Raw genomic sequence first — 18,079 nt, forward strand, 5'->3', positions numbered from 1 at the left:
CTCATCACAGTTACTGTCAAAAAATATTGCTAGGTCATCAACAAACACAAGTACCTTCAATTTTTCTGACGTCTCACCTGGTTTTGTGTTAAGAATAGTGAAGCAGTTAAAATCATCAGACAGTGTAGATATATATGACCTGTCTTGTAGCATGCTGAAGAAAGTAATAGACTGTATAGTGTACCCCCTAACATATTGTATAAACAAGTGTATACTGGAGGGTTTTTTCTCTGATGAGCTTAAACTGCCTAGGGTAGTTCCAGTATATAAAAAAGGAGATAAAAATTCTGTCTCAAGTTACAGGCCAATATCGATAGTCCCAGTTTTTTCAAAAGTTCTAGAATGCATAATTTACCAACAATTATCTGTTTACTTTGATAACATAGGATTAATAAGTGGATCACAGTATGGCTTTAGGAAAAACCTGTCAACCATTGATGCCATAGACAAGGTTGTTAAATACATTCATCAAGTATTTGAAGATAAATGCTTTGCTCAAGTGACTTTTTGTGACCTAAGCAAAGCCTTTGACTGTGTAGAACATACACTACTACTCAAAAAAATGGACTTTTACGGTGTTAAAGGTAACAGCCTTAAGCTATTAAGATCATATTTACAAAACCGTAAGCAAGCAGTCTGTGTTGGGAAAGAAATGTCCAGTATAGAACAAGTTAAGGTAGGTGCTCCGCAGGGATCCGTGCTGGGCCCTTTCCTTTTCCTAATAATGATAAATGACCTGCCATCATTTATTAAATCCAGAACAGTACTCTATTCTGATGATACAATGTTTCTGAACAGTAGTAATGATCTTAATAGCCTTAAAACATGTGTTACAGAGACAATTGAGCAAGCTTCACTCTGGTTTAAAGCAAATGGGTTCTTGCTTAATGAAAGCAAAACCCAGCAGATGGTATTTAGTTTAATCAGATGATCCTAGTTGCGTTAAATTTTTGGGGGTATATTTGGATGATAAACTTTCTTGGAATCCACATATTAACTATATTAGTGGTAAATTGTCTAGGGTAATCTATTTGTTAAGGCGATTAATGCACTGTGTACCTAAAAATTATGTTAGAGTATCTTACTACTCATTTTTCCAAAGCATCATATCCTATGGTATTATTTTATGGATAAACTCCACTTGTGTGCATGATATACTATTGCTGCAAAAGAAAGCTATTAGGATAATTACAGGCTCACCAAACAAGGCTCATTGTAAACCTTTGTTTACTCAACAAAAAATCATGACAGTAATAAACCTATATATTTATTATGTTTTAATCTACACAAAAAAGAACTTACCTAAAGTAAAACGCAGGGCATATATACATTGTTACAGCACTAGAACAAACAGCTCTATCTATACGCCCTACCACAGACTGTCAAAATCAGTTAACAGTTATGAACTTATGGGCCACAAATTATTTAACAAACTTCCACAAGCTATACAAAATTTACCAGAGCAACAATACAAACAAACATTTTATGACTGGTTAGTTGTAAACCCATTCTACAATATAAAGGATTTCGTGACCTGTGATATTAAACTTAACGTTCTTAACAATTCGGTTCTTTTATAGCATGTACTGTACTGTATTGTATTATGTGTATGACTTTGTCTATTGCTGTAATGGCTTAAAGACAATAAAATTATTATTATTATTATTATTATTATTATGTTTGCAACAAATTTAACTTACATCTAGAGAAGCAATGTTGTAAGGCCCATCAAATGGCTCTGTACCAGTAAAGTAGATGTTCAAACATCCTTTAGTTTTGGTGGGCACAAGAAACCCGGATGTCCAAATTATTCCCTCGCGACCCACTACTGAACCTGTAATTCAGAGAATGCAAATTGATGTAGTAATGCTAATCATATGTATTACGTCACAAGTTTTATATTCATGAACAAAACATTGGAATAATCCAATTATGATGACATGTAATGATGAAGGGTAATTTACTAAATCTCTACTTGATTACATTCCATAATATAATGAAAATGCATACTGTCATGTTAAAATAATAAGAACAACACAATCGTATATGTATATTACAAGAAAGGCAATTACATGGGCCTTCCTCTTCCACTATTCTTCTTTTTTTTTTTTGGGTGGGGGGGGGGGGGGGGGGGGGTTATCAGCTATCAGACCCATCACAACTCCTTCTTCTGTGTTGACCTCTTCATCTCAGTATATTACTTACATCCGATGCCGTACATTATTTGTCGGATGTATCCCAATCCCATCCAAACCTGCAGTTTTTACACATTACAGCTCTCTACAACACCATGGATATTATTTCCTGCTCAAATGCTGTTTTTATCTGATACTTCTTGTAACGAATTTATGTAACTTTGCACAGAAATCTGTAAGCTGCCTGTATAATTGTAAAGTTAAAACCTGACTGATAAGAATACTAGGGTTATACTGAAGTCAAGATCTTCTGATAAATTATAGAAGAAGCTAAAAAGTATTCTTTCACTATACTTCTGAATATCTGAGTACTTTTATTTCCAGACTCATGTACATTGGCAACCTGTTATACACTTTTGTACCAGAACTCCATTTCCCAGTATGGTTAGTGGGGCAGGTTAGGGATATTCAAGTAGCAGAGTGGCAAGCAGGTGAAAACTTTGCACCAGGCAACAGAGTCACTTGGAATTATTATCATTATGGATGAATCTATTCAATTTCTGTGAACTCCAATTGATGGCCTGTAATGCATAGCAAATCTGTAAGAATACCTTTAGATTTTACAATTTCCTGTAAAATATATGAGATGACCATCTCTCTTATTTGATATCCTTCTTATATTTTGGCAGAAAAGTTACAGTGTATTTTGACTGTTATCCTTTGTAATGTCCAAGATGATATATATATATATATATATATATATATATATATATATATATATATATATATATATATATATATATAAAAACCCAAATCCTTTCGTCTTTCCCTCTCCTTCCCTCTTTCCTAATGAGGCAACCGTTGGTTGCGAAACCAGAATTTTGTGTGTATGTTTGTGTTTGTTTGTGTGTCTATCGACGTGCCAGCGCTTGCGTTTGGTAAGTCACATCATCTTTGTTTTTATATATATATATATATATATATATATATATATAAACCCAAATCCTTTCGTCTTTCCCTCTCCTTCCCTCTTTCCTAATGAGGCAACCGTTGGTTGCGAAACCAGAATTTTGTGTGTATGTTTGTGTTTGTTTGTGTGTCTATCGACGTGCCAGCGCTTGCGTTTGGTAAGTCACATCATCTTTGTTTTTATATATATATATATATATATATATATATATATATATAATAGAGGGAAACATTCCACGTGGGAAAAATATATTTAAAAAGAAAGATGATGAGACTTACCAAACAAAAGCGCTGGCAGGTCGATAGACACACAAACAAACACAAACATACACACAAAATCTAGCTTTCGCAACCAACGGTTGCCTCGTCAGGAAAGAGGGAAGGAGAAGGAAAGACAAAAGGATATGGGTTTTAAGGGAGAGGGTAAGGAGTCATTCCAATCCCGGGAGCGGAAAGACTTACCTTAGGGGGAAAAAAGGACAGGTATACACTCGCACACACACACATATCCATACATACATACAAGGTGTCTTGTTGGTGTAATGGTTAAAGGATTCCGGACTGGAGCAGATTCGTTTGCCACGAAGACCTAGGCTGTAGGGAAGGGACCGTTTGATGTGGAATGGGTGGCAGCTGTCATAATGGAGGTACTGTTGCTTGTTGGTGGGTTTGATGTGGACGGACGTGTGAAGCTGGCCATTGGACAGGTGGAGGTCAATGTCAAGGAAAGTGGCATGGGATTTGGAGTAGGACCAGGTGAATCTGATGGAACCAAAGGAGTTGAGGTTGGAGAGGAAATTCTGGAGTTCTTCTTCACTGTGAGTCCAGATCATGAAAATGTCATCAATAAATCTGTACCAAACTTTGGGTTGGCAGGCCTGGGTAACCAAGAAGGCTTCCTCTAGGCGACCCATGAATAGGTTGCCGTATGAGGGGGCCATCCTGGTACACATGGCTGTTGGGTACCCCCTAATTTTCTAATACATAATCTCTTCTGTCTTATACCAGTCTAACTCTGGGTCTTGATGTAAATGGCAAAGTACCCAAAGGCTATGTGGGAGCAGCCCGATTAATCTTTTTCTTCCATTTTGTACTGATCTTCTAACAACATGATTTTTCTGTATACAATTGCCTGATCATCTGTGAACATTTCTTATGGAGCTAAAATCATTATCTGGCAGATCATTTAGATATAATCATGAACATCAATAGCCCTACCATACTTCCTTGACATACATCAAATGCCACTTTCACTTCTGACGATGTCACCTCATTAAGAATGAAGCGTTTGATTCTGCCATCCAGGAAATCTTCAGGCCAAATACATACCTGGTCCAGTATTTCATAAGCATATATTTTATTCAATATGTGATGATATCAAATTGTACTAAATATTTTCCAGAAGTTACGGAAGATGTGTGGAAATGTTGCTCCACAGTGAAAACTATGCATGTAATGATGCAAATGAACACACAAGGTTTACTTAACATTCATTGATTGTACATAAAAACACAGAATGGATAGTAACAAGCGTGGTTAAAGAGCAGTACACATCAGTCATGAAAATCAAAGTTCTGTAATGTCTCTGTCAGTGACTATGTTTTACAATGGAAATAATCTCAAAGCTATAAATGAAATCACCCTGATCTTTGTTACCAGTAGGCTAGTGGATCTAATGGATGAGCAGAGCAAGCTGAATATCATGCAGCTGGTTCAAAAAGTTTCTTATAATCAGTTCAGGTTGAATTCAATATGGCTCCTGCAAATTAGCTTTTTTGTTCCCAGGAAAGTTATGCCTGAGTACAAAATGTTTCTCTGATTCTTCAACAAACTGATTCAGTGAAATAGGTATTTAGTTCTGTGAAACTGTCCTGCCATTTTTCTCAGTAACTTTAAGGGTCTACCACTTTTTCTAGTCACATGTGATGGTCCACTGTTCTATTAAGCTACAAGATACTGCTGTTAAAAAGGAGCTGAGTCTTCTACATATTCATTTAACAGCATTTCATTAAGTCAATCAAGTGTATTCAGCTGTTTTTCAGCTTTGCACTCACTAACTTTTACCTGTATAATTTTTTGCAGCTATGCAATGATTGAAAGTAGTGATATTTGGTGAAGCAATCTCAGTCAACAGAATTTACTATTTCAGCATTCAATTCAACATCGTTAATTTCAAAGGATGGAAGATTATGGTTCAACATCCCATTGGTAACAAGGTCATTAGAAACAGAGCATGAGCTGGGATTATGGAAGGATGGGGAAGGAAATTGGCTGTGCCCCTTCAAGGGCAAGGGCAAGACCTTAAACAATTCTGAGAAATCATGGAAGATCTAAATCAGGATGGCCAGATGGGGATTTGAAGTATTGACCTCCAGTGTGCTAAACACTGTGCAATCTCACTTGATATTCTTCAATTTCAGTGTCATCCAGATCAACAAACATCTGAACAGATAACTATGATCCATTTGCTGATAGGTATGTTCTAAATTATTTATATAGTTTTTTAAATAATGATGTAAGTTACTGATTTCAAATTCATTGAACACATCATTCACAGTTGCCCTTAAGCTTGTTTTGGTTTGTTTTGTTTTTGTTTGCCACAAATATTTGAATGCATTTTAATCTGTAATGCAGGTCCCACTGATTTCATAGTAACTTTAAAGTATTTTTATTGAACCTCAGTGAGTTCTTCCCACCCCTCGCTATCTTCCCCAGAAAAGACCAATCTAGCTCATGGCCTGCAATTTGAGTGACTTGTTCTTTACTATATATATCAATAGCTGCAGTTGGCTGCTCTGGCAGTTTATAATCATTTTCTTGTCATTCTTGTTTACTATAAATATTATCCTACATTTATTGATGTTTTGTTTTCCACTAGTGATCAGTGATGCTGCAAAAGCCTATGTGTCTGCTGATTCCTGTCTCTATAGTCACTGAGACAAAATGTTCAGGCCAATTCATTGCAAATAAGTCTAATATATTACAGTACCCTTGTAAGTTGGTAATTCAATCAACTAATTGAATTATCTTTATTAAAAAATACATTTAGTGGAGTGTAGCATTAAACTTTGTCCCTATCTAGATCTTGTGCATCTCCTATACTATATTTGACAGACTCAAACCTTTCTTAATCACTTAGGCATGTTGGAGGAAATTAAGGGTGATACTTTCCAAAATTTCTCTAAAATGTTCCACAGCTTCCACATTTGATACGGGCGGACAATATGTAAATTTAAATACTCTTTTTGGCCCACAACTGATGCTTCACCCAGATTGTCTCGTATTCTGAGTCTGTAAATATCTCATTAAACATTACTGAGTTCACATAATGGTCAGGTTACAAACATTCATGTTTACATCTACATGGCTATTCTGCAAATCACAATTAAGTGCCTGGCTGAGGGTTCATAGAACCACCTTTACAATAATTCTCTGTTATTCCATTCTAGGATACTGTACAAAAAAAACAAACACCTATATCTTTCTATGCGTTTTCTGATTTCCCTTATTTTATTATGATGATCATTTCTTCCTATGTAGGTCAGCATCGACAAAATGTTTTCACATTCAGAAGAGAAAGTTGGTGATTGAAATTTTGTGAGAAGATCCTGGCACAATGAGAAATGTCTTTGTTTTAATGAGGTAAACCCCAAATCCTTTATCATGTCTGTGAAATTCTCTCCCCTATTTTTCAATAATACAAAGTGTGCTGCCCTTCTTTGAACTATCTTGATATATTATGTTAATCCTATATGGTAAGGATCCCACATCAAGCAGCAGTACTCCAAAAGAGTAGTAGGCAAAATCTTTTGTTGATTTCTTTTGCATCTTCTAAGTGCTGTGGCAATAAAACGCAGCCTTTGGTTCACCTTCTCTACAACATTTTCTATGTTTTCTTTCCAATTTAAATTGTTTGTAGTCATAATTCCTTGATATTTAGTTGACTTTACAGCCTTTAGATTTGATTGATTTATCATGTAACTGAAGTTTAATGGATTCCTTTATCACTCATGTGGATGACCACACACTTTTCATTATTTAGGGTTAATTGCCAATTTTTGCACCTTACAGATATCTTATCTAAATCATTTTGTAATTGATTTTGATCTTCTGATGACTCTACTTGATGAAAAATGACAGCATCATCTGAAAATAACCTAAAATGGCTACTCAGATTCTCTCTTAAGTCATTTATATAAATAAGCAATAATAGAGGGCCTACAACACTACCTTGGGGAATGCCGTAAATCATTTCTGTTTTACTCAATGACTTTCCATCAATTTAGTCTGTCATTCCAGAATTCCATTCATAATAATTAAGGAATGGACTGCTATTTGTTTCTGATTTTAGCTAGGCTTATGTGTTATGTGTAGACTGCTTTCATAAGTATGTGAGAGTAATTCTGAGAGATTGTCTTTCACAGTCCTGCAGTTGATTACTGATACATTCAAATTTTCTTTGTATGACCAGAAAGGTCATGAACTCTTTTAACTTAACAGCACTGGTAGATTTTCCCACTAGAGTTACAGTTAATTCTACAAGTCAAATTGACATCATCTTCTTAGACAGCAGTAGAATTCTAAACATAACTGTAAAACATATATTGAATGGGCTCTCAGACCACGATGGTCAACTACTTTTCAATTGATAATGTTAGCCCTCTTTGTAAGAACAATTCCTGCAGTAAAACTTTCAGAGTAATTAACACACAGTCTATCAATAGCTTCTGTAATTCCCTACAAGAAGTAGACTGGGACCAGATTGAGCTCTTTGAGAATGTTAATGGCAAGTACAATGCTTTTCTAAATGAATTTATCTGCCTATTCGAAGAGACCTTTCCTAAAAAGAATGTCAAATCCAAACGCGAGACCTACTCTAACAAAAACTGACTAACTCTGGGCATTAAAAGGTCTTGCAGAAGGAAAAGGAATCTGTATACCTCACTCAAATCCAGATATAGTGTAGAAAAGGAAAAACATTACAAACTATACTGCTCTATCCTTAAAAAAGTTCTAAGAAGGGCAAAGAGTATTTCTATAAAATCAGCAATTGATGTCTCTAATAACAAAATTAAAACCATATTGGGCATAATAAAAAGGGAAACAGGTAAAATCCCTGCTGCAGAAAACACAATAGGAATTAAAATAAATTATACCATTCATGACAATGTCGAAATAATCACTGACATTTTTAACAACCACTTTCTGGCAACCACTTTCTGGCATCAGCAGTACAAACTGGAAAAACATGTTCTGTCAATGAAGCCATGTTATCCCTTCAAAAAGCTATTAATAAAAAAACCAAGCAGATTAAAGTGTCTCCTGTCACAGTACACGAAATTGAGAATATAATTAGAGAGTTGAAGAGCAAGAATTCTGTTGGCATAGATGGTATCTCTTCAAGATTACTGAAGGAGTGCTATAAGCCGATAAGCAAAATACTGTGCCACATATTCAATGAATCCATCCATCACAGGATTGTTCCTGAGAGACTAAAGTATGCTATTGTCAAACCTCTCTTTAAAAAAGGCGATAAAGCCGACGTTACCAACTATCGGCCTATCTCCCTTTTAACAACCTTTTCTAAAATTCTTGAGAAATTGGTTCAGAAAAGACTTATTGAATTAAACAGTGGCCAGTTCGGATTTCAACAGGATGTATCAACAGAACAAGCTATTTTTTCCTTCACCCATCAAATCTTAGAGTCTTTTAATAATAAATTATCTCCTGTTGGTATCTTCTGTGACCTTTCTAATGCCTTTGATAGTATTAATCATGAAATCCTCTTAGCAAAGGCTGAATATTATGGTATAAGTGGCTCAATTGGTTCATGGGTTAAAGCTGGAAGAAAGCAGAAGGTCATGTTTAACGACTCTGAGGGGTACTCTGTGTCATCTTACTAGCTTTAAAACTGACTTTACTCTTTTCGCTGATGACACCTCTATCCTCATCAACAAAACTCCCAACCTCAATCTTGAGGAATCCGCCAATATTGTCTTTAGTGAAGTATGTAATTGGTTTGTAAATAATGGGTTATCATTAAATGTTAATAAGACCCAGTTTGTGCATTTCCAAGTAAGGAAAAAAGTTGAGGATCAATTAAGTATTACATTGAATGGTAGTGAGTTACTACAAATTCAGTCAACTAAGTATCTGGGTGTACACATTGACAACAGTCTAAAATGGTCTGAACATATTTTGCACCTCCACAAAAAACTCAGCTCAGCAACATTCGCTGTTCATATTATTTCCACTATATGTGACCGAGACACCACAAAAACTGCTTATTTTAGTATTTCCATGCATTATTGCTGTATGGCATAGTTTTCTGGGGTAATCAGCCACTATCCAAAAAAATATTCATTGCCCAAAAGAGAGTTATTAGGATAATTAGCGGAGTCCAGCCTACACATTCTTGTAGGAACCTTTTCAGAAAATTGGGGATACTGACAACTGCATGCCAATATATCTACTCCCTGTTATGTTTCACTGGTAAAAATGGACAATTGTACAAAACCAATTATTCATACCATACCCACAATACCAGGAGGAAGATGGACCTCCATTATGAATCAAAAAACCTTACTATTGTACAAAAAGGAGTCCATTACTGAGCTGCAAGGTGTTCAATGCTCTCCCACCATCACTGAAATTACTTATCCACGAGCTTCCCAAATTTAAACAACAGCTCAAACAGTATTTATTAGATAATTCCTTCTATTCGGTAGAAGAATATTTCAGTAGAGTTAACTGTAACTGATTTTTTCATTTACTGATTTGATGTGCTATTGTGCATTATGATACTCGCAATCACTGTTAACATTACTGTGTCTTTCATTTAGCTATTAAGATCTACCATATTTTTAATGTAATTTTTTCTATACCTATTAATGTGTATTTTGTCTTATACCAGATATCCTCTTGCAAGAGGTACTTTTATGTATTCCTTTTGTATTATTTGTAATAATTCTGAAATGTCCTACATCCATGCAAATGCCTCGCAGTATTGGATTTATGGGATATAAATACATAAATAAATAAATCCATTCCACAACAAATACATGTGACCCACTCTTTGTTCTGCTGTGAACTACTTAGTGGCCTGACAAAGAGTTTTTTCTAGATCCACATATATACTCTGCAAGCCACCTGTTTCACTCACAAATAGATGATGATGATGATGATGATGATGACGATGATGATGATGATGATGTTTCAGATTGTGGGGGGGCTCAACTGTGCCGTTATCAGTGCTTGTACAAATTCCCAACCTTTACTCTGTCCAATCTTGCCACTTTCATGAATGATGATGAAACGATGAGGACAATGCAAACACCCAGTCATCTCAAGGCAGGTGAAAATCCCTGACCCCTCCAGGAATTGCAAATAGAGCAAGGGAAAAACAGCTGTCTGTATGCCTCTACATGAGCGATAATTTCTCATATCTTATCTTTGTGTCCCTTACACGAAATGTATGTTGGCGGCAGTAGAGTAATTCTGCAGTTAGCTTAAAATGCCGGTTCCCTAAATTTTCTAAGTAGTGTTCCTAAAAAAGAATGCCACCTTCCCTCCAGGGACTGCCATTTGAGTTCCTGAAGCATCTCTGTAACACTAGCATGTTGTTTGATATTACCGGTAACAAATCTAGCAGCCCACCTCTGAAATGCTTCAATGTCCTCCTTTAATCTGATCTAGTGCTGTACTCAAAAATAGTGTCCTATATGTGATCTCCTTTGCAGATGAACCACACTTTTCCAAAATTCTCCCAATAAATCACAGTCCATCATTTGCCTCCCCTACCACAATCCTTACTTGCTCTTTCCATTTCATGTCACTTGGCCATGTTATGCCTAGATATTGAAATGATGTGATGTGTCAAATGGGGCACTATAAATGCTGTTTCCAAACTTTAAGGGTTTGTTTTCTAAGATAAAACAACCACCTCATAGGCACAAAACATGTACTGTGCTATTTCAACATCTGCTTTTTTATTGTTGTGCATGTCTGACATATTCTGGGAGAATCTGTAACTCCCCACACATTATCATAAGCCAAGAGCTCTGTACTTGAGATTGTCACAGTGTCCACACAGTCTTTGGTTTACATGGAGATTCAGGCTAGACAAGAGGACCACATTCAGTTCTTGGGATATTGTTAATTATTATGAGCTGTGCTTCCATTTCATGAGCCACAGAGAATCTGTCTCCACTACCTTTGATAGCTGCTGAAGGCAGCTAACAGCTTTAGAATCAAGATTGCAGATCTCACTGGTGCCTGCATGATCTAATCCTTGCAGCTAGTTGCATCCAATACATTTGAAAGCTGCCAGTAAAGCCTTCTTAGAAACATTGATTCCACATTGGTTTTATTCCTAACCTGTTTCCCTGACAGCCTCTAATATCTCCTCCTGTGCAAGCCTGAACCTTCCTTGGCAATCAAAGTCCCAAATGATGATGCAACTCACGATATCTCATCATGGCTCATGTGGCTCAGCCAGTATACCAGAAACAGTCAACAGTTCATACATGATGTTGTGGAATACAGGGGCAGTACTCAAACTCTTTTTTCCCACAAAAGATCCAAGACCAATTACTGTCCATCATTTACTTTTCAGATGAGGGTTGGGCTGTGAACTACAGCATGTTGACACTGGACATGACCAGTCATTGCTGGTCACTGGTCATATTGCTGGTCACTGGTCATCCAGAGATCACCTGAAGTGCCACAATGCTTTAGCTGTGAGGAATCTTGGGCAAAGACATTAGTCAGTCCGTGGAGAGCTATAGAGAAAAGACAACAACAGAGCAACAGGGACAGATGTAAGCAATATGGACAGCGTTGCAAGTTTGCTTGGGCAACAGTGGGGCAGCTGGGTGGGGTCTGGGTTTGAGATAACAAATAATGCTCTTGTTATCAAAGCATGAACAAGGTTCTTTTTCCATGTGGGCAGATGGTGACTGGCGTCTTGGCTCCAGTGGAGGCTGTGCTGACAAAACACAAGTGGATACTAAATGTGGCAGGTGCACTTGAGCAATAGTGCACAAGAAGAGTGTCAAATGAGTGGTGCTTGATGAAAACATTGGTTGTGCAGTCATTTGCATTCCAGTTGTGATTCTCCTTCAAGCTCTGTTAGCAGTTGGAGGATTCAGGGCTTTCCTACTTACTGTTGTCCTAAAGGTGGGACTGCTGCAACGCTTTAGTGTGCTTGGCTGAAATATATTTAAGTTACTGAAGATTTATTGAATTAGAGCCTGTAGGTATGCACTTTGTAAGGTAACGGGGGATAATATGGCCATACAGCAGCTTTGCTGGCAAAGTAAATATCTTCTATGGAAAATGGATGGGACGTGAAAAGCACAAACACAAGTCAATACATTTATACACTCATCTATCCCTAATAAAGAGAAGGCAGCATTCAGCAGTTTCAGATGGTTTAAACTACTTGGTTACATAATTGCATATAATTACTGTACATGGCTTTGCACTTCAGTAAATAATGTAGGGTGTGCTTGTAATGTGAGTCCTTGGATTTTCTGGATATCTAATCACTGAAATAGAAGTTATGAGAAAATGAGCTCTTCCAAGTAGTTCATAATTTAAATTTAAAGCACAGCAGCAGAAATTATATGCTGGTCTGGTGCACTTCAATCAAAGCGTTTCATAGAATAATTAAGTTATAAAGATGTTTAGAACAACTGCAAAGTAAGTAATTATTTCATTATGAAGACACCATTCAGTTTCGATCTTTGCAGTGCCAGACAAGTATTTGTGTGTCTCATATTTCGTGCAAAGACATCATTAAATGAAGTGAGAAGGGTGAAATGAATCTGATAGCATGTCATAAATTAGTACTGATTTTAATTTTCCGTGCTTAAGCATAAAATTATGTATTAAATGCAGAGTGAAAATAGTGTAATGCTAAATGGACATGAAAGTACTTGTTTTGTGTTTTGATGAGCATTTGTAGTTCCGTTGCATAGCATTTTTTTTTTAATTGCAACAAATTATATAATTATGTGATGATAAATGTGTGTAAAATTATATAATGTATTTAGCTTTAAGTATTTAAATCTTATAAAATTGTAAATGAATTGTGGCCATGTTTAGGAATTATTTTGATTAATGTAGTGTTATGTGACTCAAGTCAGGACTGGGGATATGAACGTGAAAGTGGGGCTTTTGGTCATTGTCCGTTGTGGTGGTAAGTTCGGAGTGGCAAAGTGTCACGAGTGTAACCACGGACACCAGTGTATGCGAATAAACTGTGAAGGAACAATGTTAAAGTGTGAAGGTATGAGACAATAAACCATGAGTACAAATTGCACCGATTATCATTTATCCAGATCGGATTTATTTGTGAACTTTAATATGTATGGGCACAAAGTTAGAAGTATTTTTTTAAATAAATAAGTTTCAATCTGAACTTGTATAGTGTACTTCATTTTGTGCAAGGTTGTGGTACAGACAACTGTGTATTCAATTCACTGCTGTTCAAAGGCTAGCCAATATATGACTCAGTATTAGGGGTGCAAATGCAACTGCTCACTACTAACCCCCTTTGCAGATGAGCCACGTGTAAAATAGGTAGTAAATGAGCTCTAGTACAGTTACAACTTATATTATTGTTGTGTTTTAATGGGTGATCTTATTATATCTAATTGGTTGGCCTATCATTTGAATTTGCTAGACCTGTCTATCTTGCCTATATGACAGCATAGTTTAGGCCTTTTTCTGGACTATAAGTTGTCTATTTCCTGCTGCCTTTGGTTAATTAGGATGCTTAATATTAGCCTTAAGGGTTTCTGTGTCAGTTATCATTTTCATTTAAACTATGAATTGTTTCCTAAACTAGTGCATAGCTGCCCTATTCCATTGTTGTCCCCTCCAGCTTACAGACTGAATCAGTTGTAGGCTTGTTGGATTTGAGCGCAAGTAATCTTTCCTTTGTTTTTTATTATGCTCATACTCTCTGATTTGCTGGATTGTGTTATTAATAAATGGTTGTAAACTAGACAAGTATTTACACCCCCCACAATCCCCGCCACTTAGCACTCAAAAAGTGTCCTGTGCCACAACTGGCAGCACAATGTGGTTGTGTGTTGTGAGGATGTGTTGTTAGTACATAAGATAATTGTGCTATTTTTGTGTCCTTCTGCTCTTTTGCTATTGCAGGGATGGTAGTTAGAGATGTGACAAGAATGACTACTTCACAGGTTAACTCATCCTTACACAGCCATGCCATTTCCCATTCCTGACAAGTCTCTAACTGTCATCCCTGGAATAGTAACAGCAAAACAGTGGAGCAACGCTGAAATATCACAGTTATATTACATACTAACAACACACCCACACAACACACAATCTCATTCTGCTACCAGTTGCGGCATAGTACATGTGAGTGATAAGTGGTTGGAGGATTGGGGCTGTAAATACCTGTCACGTTTAGAAACATTTATTAATAATATGATCCAGAAAAATCAGAGTGCATCAGCACAATAAAAAATGTCAGGAAATATTACTTGCATTCAGCTCCAAAAACTACACACAGACCTTGTTAAGCTCATCAAACCTATTTAAATTATATCAATATGTGGTTAATTATGTATATGTATCTTTTACTGTGTCTTACACCTTTGTCCCTACATGCTGTTGCCAGTCATTCCCAATTCATTTACTTGTGTGTGTAAGCTAGCATGTAGCGAAGTGTACCAATGTGAACCATTACATTAAATTATATAATGTGCACAAGTTCATCATGTTCTCAATATCCACGGAACCTTAAGAGGTTATGGGTCCAGATACACAGATAACCGATCGCTGTTTAAAACCCACGTGTCGTGATTCAATGCCATTTAAAACCCTCGTGTCGTGATTCAAAGTTCACAAAGAAGAATTGTTCGAGTTGACAAATATGGCGACGAATTATCTGATTAATGTGCTGAGTCTAAAAGGATGTGAGAACTACAGAAATTGGGTGTTCGCTATTGTAAATGTGCTTATCCTCGAAGGATTAGTGAAGTGTGTCTTAGAAGTAGTTTCATCAGAAGATTCGAAGGCTAAAGCAAAGATAATTCTTATGATTGATCCATCTTTATATGTGCACATAAGAGAGGCAAAAATGACAGTGGACTTGTGGAAGAAACTGAAATCAATGTTTGACGATTCTGGTTTTGTGAGAAGAATAAATTTATTGAGAACACTGATATCAACATGTCTAGAAAAATGTGATTCAATGATGAGCTATGTGAACCAGATAGTAGTAATGGTCAGAAATTACATGGAACAGGTTTTGTTATTAATAATGAATGGATTGGTTTGTTATTGCTAGCAGGATTGCCAGAAAAATATTTTCCCATGATAACGGCAATTGAGCACTCAGGAATTCAAATCACAACAGGTGCAATCAAAAGTAAGCGTCTTGACTTGGAAGAAGAGGTCACCATGACATGGCAAAGTAAACCAAAATTTTCTCACCGAAATGGAAATACAGAGGGAAACAAAAACAGGAAGGACAATGTTTGCTATAAATGCAAGAAACCAGAACATTTTAAAAGTAAGTGCCCTAATATTGAAAATGATACAAGCCAAAACAAAACTTCAACTGTTTTCAGTGCAGTATTTATAAGTGGCTCTTTTGACAGGAGTGACTGGTATGTTGATTCGTGTGCTAGAGTGCATCTCACACCAAATGAAGAATGGATAAAAAACAAAGTGAATGATGTTAACATTCAAAAGGTGATGGCTGCAATTCAGACAGAAATCCCAGTGTTGTGCTCTGGAGAAGTTGATTTAACAACAGTGGTCGGGAAGAACTTTTTTGATATTACTGTAAGAAATGTTATGTGTGCTCCAGAACTAACTACAAATTTGCTCTCTGTGAGCAGGTTGATTGAACATGGAAATTTTGTTGAATTTAATAGTGATCAGTGCAATATTTATAACAATCATAAGGAACTAGTTGCAACTGCAGATCTGATTAATGGTGTTACAAGCTAAACGTTGACAGAAGAAGTGATTTTCTGGGAATGATCACAGCATCGGACTGGCATAGAAGATTAGGTCACCTAAATGCAAAGCATCTTATTAAAATGACAAATGGTGCTGTAAAAGGAATGTTATGTGAAGACATCAACATCAACATTAGCAAGCAAAACTATGTAGTATGCAACGAAGGCAAACAAACAAGACAGCCTTTTCCACTTGGAGGCACTAGAGCCTCTAAACCACTTGAAGTAGTACATGCAGACCTTTGTGGATGAATGGAGGTTATGTCATTAGGTGGTGCAAAGTATTTTTTCATTTTGGAAGATGATTACACCAAAATGGGATCTGTGTATTTCCTGAAGACAAAGAATGAGACTTCAGAAAAATTTCAAGAATTTCAGAAAATGGCGAAAAATCAGCAAGAAAGAAAAATCAAAACATTAAGAACAGATAATGGAAAAGAATTCTGGCATGTGAATTTTGACAGTTTGTTGAAAAAACATGGTATTATACATCAGTTATCCAACTGCTATACACCAGAACAAAATGGTTTGGTAGAAAGGTTAAATAGAACTGTTGTAGAGAAGGCAAGATGTTTACTATTTGATGGTAAACTTGAAAAAAGATTTTGGGCTAAAGCAGTTAATAGTGCAGTATGCTTGCAAAACAGGTCAGTGAGTTCAAGTTTAGGGAATAAAACACCCTATGAAATATGGACTGGCAAGAAACCCATCAACTGTCATCTCAGAATAATTGGAAGCAAGGGCATGATGCATATTCCCAAAGTGGAGAGATCAAAATTCGATAAAAAGGCAAAAGAAATGATATTAGTGAGATACAGCAATACTACAAAGGCTATAGACTCTATGACCCTGAAGCAAATGATATTGTGATAAGCCGAGATGTGACTATAATGGAAAATGCAAGTGCTGCAGAAACCGAAATAAAGAATTGTGAAGAAATCACCACCTCAGTGGGGGATGATGAAGAAAATGAGAAGTCTGAAACTGTATTAAGAGAGGACTTACATGATGTCTCAAAAGCAGTCACATCAGAGAAAAAAACTGATGATAAAAAATGTGTTGTGCAAGAAGATAAAGTGAAAAATATCAGAAGATCACAAAGGCAGCCCAAACCAAATAGAAGATTTGATGACTATGAGGTTTATTTTTCTGCTGGAACTTCAGATCAGCTCGAGGATCCAACAACTGTACAGGAAGCCCTTAGCAGACCTGATGCAGAAGAATGGAAACATGCTATTCATGAAAAGATACAGGAAGTTGAAGACAACAATGCCTGAGAAGTAGTAAACATGCTACAAAGTGCAAGTGTTGTGCAGTGTAAGTGGGTGTTTAAGAAAAAATTAACAGTGAAGGTGAAGTATAGCATCGCACTAGACTAGTGGCAAAAGGATTCACTCAGAAACCTGGAATTGATTATGATGAGACCTTTTCTCCTGTGGTAAGGCATTCAACACTTAGACTTCTAATGGTTTTATCCATTGAACTACATTTGAACATCACACATCTTGATGTTGAAACTGCTTTTTTAAATGGTATTCTCAAAGAGAATATTTTCTTACAACAACCTGAAGGATTAAATCTTTGTAATGATAAAAGAAAGGTTTTGAAGTTAAAAAGGGCTATGTATGGTTTAAAGCAATCATCCAGAGAATGGAATGAGAGATTAAATGATGTCTTAAGCTGTCTAGGTTACAAAAGATCTGATTTAGAACCTTGCTTGTTTACAAAACATAAAGATAAATGCTTAGTTATTATGGTAGCTTTATATGTGGATGACTTTTATATTTTAGCAAATGACTCAAGTGAGACTGGATTTTTGAAAAATAAGTTAATTTCAGAGTTCAAAGTAAAGGATTTAGGAATGACTAAAAATTGTTTGGGGATGGAAATCAAATATGATAAAGCAAATGGAGTATTAGCTTTAAGTCAAGAGAACTATATTGATCAGTTATTGAAAAAGTTCAACAT

General features: G+C 36.2%; 1 protein-coding gene across 1 annotated transcript in view; it reads right to left on the reverse strand.

Annotated features, from left to right (window-relative positions):
• The window catches only part of LOC126162812 (uncharacterized), a 91,636-nt gene that overhangs the window by 43,874 nt on the left and 29,683 nt on the right, over positions 1-18,079 (reverse strand). Inside the window, exon 3 of the mRNA XM_049919557.1 lies at positions 1,701-1,834. Within this exon, the coding sequence (XP_049775514.1) occupies positions 1,701-1,834 (134 nt within the window). The remainder of the gene's footprint in view (positions 1-1,700; positions 1,835-18,079) is intronic.

This window comes from Schistocerca cancellata, chromosome 2, assembly GCF_023864275.1.
Source record: "Schistocerca cancellata isolate TAMUIC-IGC-003103 chromosome 2, iqSchCanc2.1, whole genome shotgun sequence".
Classification (NCBI taxonomy): domain Eukaryota; kingdom Metazoa; phylum Arthropoda; class Insecta; order Orthoptera; family Acrididae; genus Schistocerca; species Schistocerca cancellata.